Source organism: Maniola jurtina, chromosome 27 (genome assembly GCF_905333055.1).
Source record: "Maniola jurtina chromosome 27, ilManJurt1.1, whole genome shotgun sequence".
NCBI classification, from domain to species: Eukaryota; Metazoa; Arthropoda; class Insecta; order Lepidoptera; family Nymphalidae; genus Maniola; species Maniola jurtina.
In genome coordinates this window covers 4296457-4303560 of record NC_060055.1, presented here as the reverse complement: position 1 = coordinate 4303560, position 7104 = coordinate 4296457, and the positions used below count along the sequence as shown (strand labels likewise).

The window sequence follows — 7104 nt, the reverse complement described above, 5'->3', positions numbered from 1 at the left end:
CATTATTTGCAAAACCAAAACCGAATGGACGTGTTTCCTTATCCTTGAAAAAAAAAAAGAAAAAAAAGTTCGTGAATCAAACGCGCGCCGGCGGGAAAGCTTGACGTTTGACGACGACTATAATCTGTGAAAAAAAGTCGTGTTTTTTTTTAATTGTTTGCGCAACGGTTTGCCAATGTAATGCCTAATTTTTTTTTTAGTCGAATTTAAATTGGACGGTAATTAATTATGGCGAAATAGTTGTGTTAAATAGATATGGCCAGAGTCTGCGTTAGGATGTTTTATATACTGGTTTTGTGCCCGGTTCTGCTCGCGTCGGCTGTTTTGACTTTGACCATAGATTCACAGCTTGGGACTTCCGTAGAAGGTAAGATACTCTTTTTTTACCCGACTGAACTTACAATATTTATAAAAACGTAGTACAGAACCCTCTCAGCTACAATCCTACTCGTAGTTGACCATCTTGTTTTCCATGGGCGTAACTGACGTCACAAATTGTAGTCCGCCATATTAGATTTTCCGACGGTATATTTTCTTAATGACGGATACCTTGGCGTGCTAGGAGGCTTCTCATGTTCACGCAATCTTCGCATTATTGCCTTTCTAGTTTAGGGCACATCGGTTGAACGGTTTCTAAGATCTATAACGGACATACAAACAATTTTTGTGTTTTATATTTTCTTATAATTATAAATTAATTAGATGCGATTTGTCTCATTTCATATTTTTTACTGACTTCCAAAAAGGAGGTGGTTTTCAATTCGGCCCGATTTTTTTAATGTATGTAAATCGATTTTTTTTTCGATCGATTAGATCGATATGCAATTTTTTTTTTTTGGGTAAATACTAAGTAATATACTAGGTACAGCGATGTAAATGTAAACTAGGTATTATGTATGGCATTCCTAGGTATCAAGAGGACATGAATAAACATTAGACACTTGCAAAAAATATATGTTATTTATACTATTAATAATTAAGCTGTGATAGCCTAGTGGTTAGAATGTCCGCCTCCTAATCGGAGGTCGGGGGTTCGATCCCGGAAACGCACCACTAACTTTTCAGTTATGTGCGTTTTAAGCAATTAAATATCACTTGCTTTAACGGTGAAGGAAAACATCGTGAGGAAACCTGCATGCCTGAGAGTTCTCCATGTTCTCAAAGGCGTGTGAAGTCTGCCAATCCGCACTGGGCCAGCGTGGCAGAATATGGCCTAAAGCCCTAAACCCTTCTCATTCTGAGAGGAGACCCGTACTCAATAATTATACTATTAAACACAATAAATAGTATGTCAGATAAAAATATGCAAACATTTGTCGTAATACGACCTCAACGCAAGCATTCCTTCATAAATATGCAATAGATAGAGTAGATACATTAAAACTAATTAAAGTAATAATAATTTGTCCATCTGTATGTATTATCTACATAATATAAAAGGATAAACTGACTAACTGACATTCAACGGGGTCTAGTTTGAGATTTTGCACGTAGAGTAAGTTATTAATAAATTGTTAGTTTATCTAATAACTCAAAATTCAAAAAAACCCCGACACAAAAACCTCTATAAGAAAACTAGTAAAGAGCTGATAACTTTCAAACGGCTGAACCGATTTTCTTCGATTTTAGCTAAGAACACTCTCGATCAAGCCACCTTTCAAACAAAAAAAAACTAAATTAAAATCGGTTCATTCGTTTAGGAGCTATGATGCCACAGACAGATACACACGTCAAACTTATAACACCCCTCTTTTTGGGTCGGGGGTTAAAAATAGAGCCTCGATAGCTCATGAATCATGAGCAAGGCGAGTGGACAAGGAAGACGGATGGATGAAGGAGGTGGAAGGTTGAGGAAGCTGTATTTTTGAAAATGGCTATGTCCAATAGTGTTTATATTTCGCCCACGCACGGTCAACGACCTGAGCTAAGACGCTAAAAAGTCCGCGAGCGAGAACACTCATATCACTGCATGATAGAAAGTGAAAACATCTAGTTAAATAGCTTCAATAGCTCAACGGTGACAAGGTCGGCCTGAATTCTGAAAGGTCGGCGGCAAACCCCACCCGTTGCACTATTATCGTACACACTCCTGACACAAGCTTTACGCTTAATTGGAGGGGAAAGGGGAGTATTAGTCATGATTAGCATAGCTAAAAAAATTGCCATTATTTACCCACTTTTACTGAGGTCCGGTATATAAGACTTACGACTTCCTTACGACACAGCACCGTAATTTTATAATCGGTACATTAAACAATTTACATAAATAGGTAGGTATAACTGTGAAAGGAGCTCAACGTTCACTTGATGTTAAGTGTTGACGTAATTCGATACCGCAAAACTAGATGAAAAAAACCGGCCAAGTGCGAGTAGAACTCGCGCAACGAGGGTTCCGTACTCGGGTATTTTTTTTGACATTTTGCATGATAAATCAAAAACTATTATGCATAAAGATAAATAAAAATCTGTTTTAGAATGTACAGGTAAAGCCCTTTCATATGATACCCCACTTGGTATAGTTATCTTACTTTGAAAATTTAAACACATTTTAATTTTTTTTTTAATGATGTAACCACAAATTCACGGTTTTCGGATTAATTCCTTTACTTGTGCTATAAGACCTACCTATCTGCCGAATTTCATGATTATAGGTCAACTGGAAGTACCCTATAGGTTTTCTTGACAGACACGACGGATGGACAGACAGACAGACAGACAAAAAAGTGATCCTATAAGGGTTCCGTTTTTCCTTTTGAGGTACGGAACCCTAAAAACTAAACCTGAATCTGCAAGATAGGTAGGTTACCTACCCTTGATGAAAAATCCCTACTTTACCCCCTTAGAGGTTGAATTTTGAAAAATCCTTAGCGGATGTCTACGCTATCTGTATGCCCAAAACACAGAAATACAAATCCCAAACCAATCAGTCCAGTAGTTTGAGCTGTGCGCGTTGATAGATCAGTCAGTCAGTCAGCTTTTTTAACCCTCGACCCAAAAAGAGGGGTGTTATAACTTTGACGTGTGACTCTGTGTATCTGTATATCTGTGTATCTGAGTATCTGTCTGTGGCATCGTAGCTCCTAAACTAATAAACCGATTTTAATTTAATTTTTTTTTTGTTTGAAAGCTGGCTAGATCGAGAATGTTCTTAGCTATCATCCAAGAAAATCGGTGCAGCCGTTTGAAAGTTATCAGCTCTTTTCTAGTTACTGTAACCTTCACTTGTCGGGGGTGTTATAAATTTTTAATTTACACTTGTATATTTAGATAAAACTTACAATTCACAAAGATAAGGGAAGATAAAATACCTTTAAGAGAGACAAATACACCAGCCATCCTTTAAAACAAAGAAAAATGAAAGTGTAGTTAGTATGCAAAAAAGGTCAAACTCCGTTTTTTTGGTGCCACCCAATCCGGTTTCAAAGGATCACAAATTGTGAGCAAGAAATGCATAATCCATACTTAATATTATTATAAATGCGAAAGTGTGTCTGTCTGTCTGTCTACTAGCTTTTCACGGTCTAACAGTTAAGCCAATTTTGATGCTTGGTACAGGGTTAGCTTAGGTACTATTAGATTGTAAAGTTCAGTGTTTATAAAAATACTTACTGAGTAAAATACGCATTTGAACAGTTTTTACCCGACTACGGCAAAGCCAAAAGGACTTAAGCTCTGGTTTCCTCCAAAAAAAAAAATTAAAAAAAAAGCGGTGCCATCATGTAGCGGCCGTAATACAGCGGTGAATGACGTCACTAGAACGTTGTCTATGTAAACAATATGGCGCGGTTTCCTAGATACGTAGACAGAATAACAGACAAATAACAACGTTGCTAAGTAACATATCGACAGATTACAGATAGATTAATTATTAATTTCAGCTGATTGTAGTCGGAATTTAGTGCGGTTCACTTCATCTTGTTATAATTAAAGTAAATTTTTTTTTTTTTTTTTTAATAATAGCATCGAAAATATTACAATAAATCTTAAAGCTAGCCTTATCTAATTACTATACAAATCATGCCCGCGTGGAATGGTGCCAAGAATACTGGCTGCATTTCCGCGTTGGACAGCCAGGCTGATCCGTTGCGCAAAAAATGAGCCAGCCCTTCTGTCACCCGATGAGGCTATTAAACGCGGTGAAATGTCTCGTAAAAATTTCTTTGCACTAAGACTAGTTAAACCTTTTAATTTCAGATTGTTTCGACCGCATCTCAATCGGCGAGCAGCTGCCACGCGACGCCATCTATCGAAATGTCACGGAACTAACCACCATAGAATGCGAGCAGATCTGCAAGCAAGACAAGCAGTGCCAGGCGTATGATTACGGGTACGTGGAACCACTCCTTTTGTCTCATCATCATCGTCATCATCATCAGGCTGTGGACGTCCGATGTTGGACATAGGCTTTCCCTATAGAGCGCCACCACACCCGGTCCTCAGCCTTCCTCATCCAGCCATTTCCCACCAGCCGCTTTCATCCGCCGTCATCGTCTTTTGTCTATGCTTCATTTTTTTTTTCAATTAAAAGATTCCCCTTTCCCCTCCAACTAAGCGTAAAGTTTGCGCTAGGAGTAAGTACGACAATAGTGAAACGGGTTGGGTTTGAACCGCTGACCTTTCAGAACTCAGTCCGACCCTATCGAGGCTTCAACTAAATATTTAACTAGGTACTTCCCGTTCTAACACGCAGTTATACGAGTGTTCTCGCTCGCGCGCTTTTTAGCGTCTTAGCTCAGGTCGACGACCGTGCGTGTGTGAATTTAAACACTATTGGACATAGCCATTTTTGAAAATACACCTTCCTCAATTCCCTCACCCACCCGTATTCCTCAATTCGGCTTCTTCACGTACCTGTCCTTCACAATCAGTCCTTACCTTGAGCTCATTGGCCATATTGTCATCAATGAGTTCACGCTTCGTCCATCCGAATGAGTTGAAACTTTGTACAGTTATTATTGCCACTTGCGTACATACAAGAAAAAGAAAGTTTCTAGCATAGTGGCATCAACGTACAATACAATAGATGGTGCGCGAGTCGTTCAAACATATTACAAAAAACATTTAAAGAGACATTGCAATATTTTGCAACATTGGTACTGATTCTGAGCATACCTAAATTTTAGAGTAATCGCATCCTCTTCTTACTAATGTAATCTGAAAAGGACAGACACAATTTGACAGTTTTAAATTTAATTTAGAGCTGTCAAACCTCGTGACTTTAGTTGCCAGTCCAGATTGTTTAAATTTGTAGCGTGTACTAAAATTTAGATTCTTTAAATGTAAAATTCATGTTCCGTCCTTTTTTAGCAATACTAAAAAGAAAAAGATGCAGATACTCTAATTTTAGTTTAAAGATAGACGACAGAATCTGCCCCATTAAAAAATAAATTTTATTTGAGTTCATATAAGTCTATTTTCTTTTACAGAGTTGGTGCGAAGGGCAATGCGACATGCGACCTCAGCAACATGAACGAAAAGCAAATAAAGGACAAGAATCTTTTCATACGGAACCCTGACTACGACGTGTACGTCCGAAGATTCCTATGCGAGCAATCCCCCCCTTTGCCGATGGGCCAGCAAAACGGTCCAGAGGGTGAGAACCAACACCGTCCTGTCTTCCGACCAGGTGAGGAAGACCCTAAAAGACCCATGTACGATGATTTAAACCCCTACGAAACCAGCAGACCGTCATACATCACTAGTGGACCCATCAGACCAAGTTACGGTGGGGACGAACGACCTGATGAATATAACACAGGGAGTCCCGAAAATGTTAGACCCCCGAGTTACGGCGCACATAAACCTCAAGAAATACCTTTTCGACCGCCGAGCTACGGGTCGCATAGACCTCAAGAAATACCCTACAGACCTGATGAAAGACCCCCAAGTTATGGCTCCCATAAACCTCAGGAAATCCCCTATAGACCTGACGAGAGACCCCCAAGTTACGGAGCTCATAAACCTCAAGAAATTCCCTATAGGCCAGAACAGAGACCACCGAGTTATGGAGTACATAGACCTCAGGAAATACCTTTTAGACCTGATAATGACAGACCCCCAAGTTACGGAGCCCACAAACCTCAAGAGATACCCTATAGACCTGAGGATAGACCCCCAATTTACGGAGCTCACAAACCCCAAGAAATTCCCTATAGGCCTGAACAGAGACCCCCGAGTTATGGAGTCCACAAACCTCAAGAAATACCTTTTAGACCTGATAATGACAGACCCCCAAGTTATGGGTTACATAAACCCCAAGAAATACCCTATAGACCTGAAGATAGACCCCCAAGCTACGGCATCCACAGACCTCAAGATATACCTTACAGACCTGTAAGACCTTCATCAAACAATTCAAGACCTGATTCTTACGACCAACTATATTTCCAAGATCCTTATGGTAAACCAAGACCAGAATATTGGAGACCTGATCCCTATCATCCACCCTTACCAGGAGACGAAATCGAGGATATCTATGGGCCTAAACCAATAAGACCACAATACGCACCAGAAAGGCCTCAATATCAATACATTATCAGACCTAATAGAAGACCTCCAAGGCCTCTATCAGAAGAACAAGGATACCAACAAGTAAAACCTCTTTATCCGTCCAGACCTGAATATGGAACTGGTCTCAATGATCCAGACAGGCCATACCAACCAACCAGACCTTATGTTAAACCAAGTTATACATACACTGGTCAGTACGCAAGCAACTATGGCACATCACAAGATAATTCTATTAAAGTGGAAATATATGATCCTCCTCGACCTTACAGACCAAGTGTTAGCCAAAGACCGTACCAAGATAGTCTTTCAAACGGAGAAATGTATGGACAAGGCTATGGATACAATAGCTATTCAAACCAACAATCCTTTTCTCAAAGTGCTTCTCAGTATGGATCATGGAATGAAAACTACCAAGGGTATAAACCTCAAAAACCAAGCTCTGGTGGTTATGGTGATAGTGAAAATGACGATATCGGTTATGGACCTAAACCACAAAAACCATCACTATCTTCAGGGTCATATGGCCAAAATGACCAAACTGGATACAATCAAGGAGTAGAAAGTTCTAGTGGCTATGGTCAAACTAGTTCGAAT

General features: G+C 39.6%; 1 protein-coding gene across 1 annotated transcript in view; it reads left to right on the top strand.

Annotated features, from left to right (window-relative positions):
• The first annotated feature begins 255 nt into the window (after window positions 1-255).
• Window positions 256-7104, top strand: part of LOC123878947 — a 46537-nt gene continuing 39688 nt past the window's right edge. Inside the window, exons 1-3 of the mRNA XM_045926324.1 lie at window positions 256-367; window positions 4195-4327; window positions 5427-7087. Of these exons, the coding sequence (XP_045782280.1) occupies window positions 256-367; window positions 4195-4327; window positions 5427-7087 (1906 nt within the window). The remainder of the gene's footprint in view (window positions 368-4194; window positions 4328-5426; window positions 7088-7104) is intronic.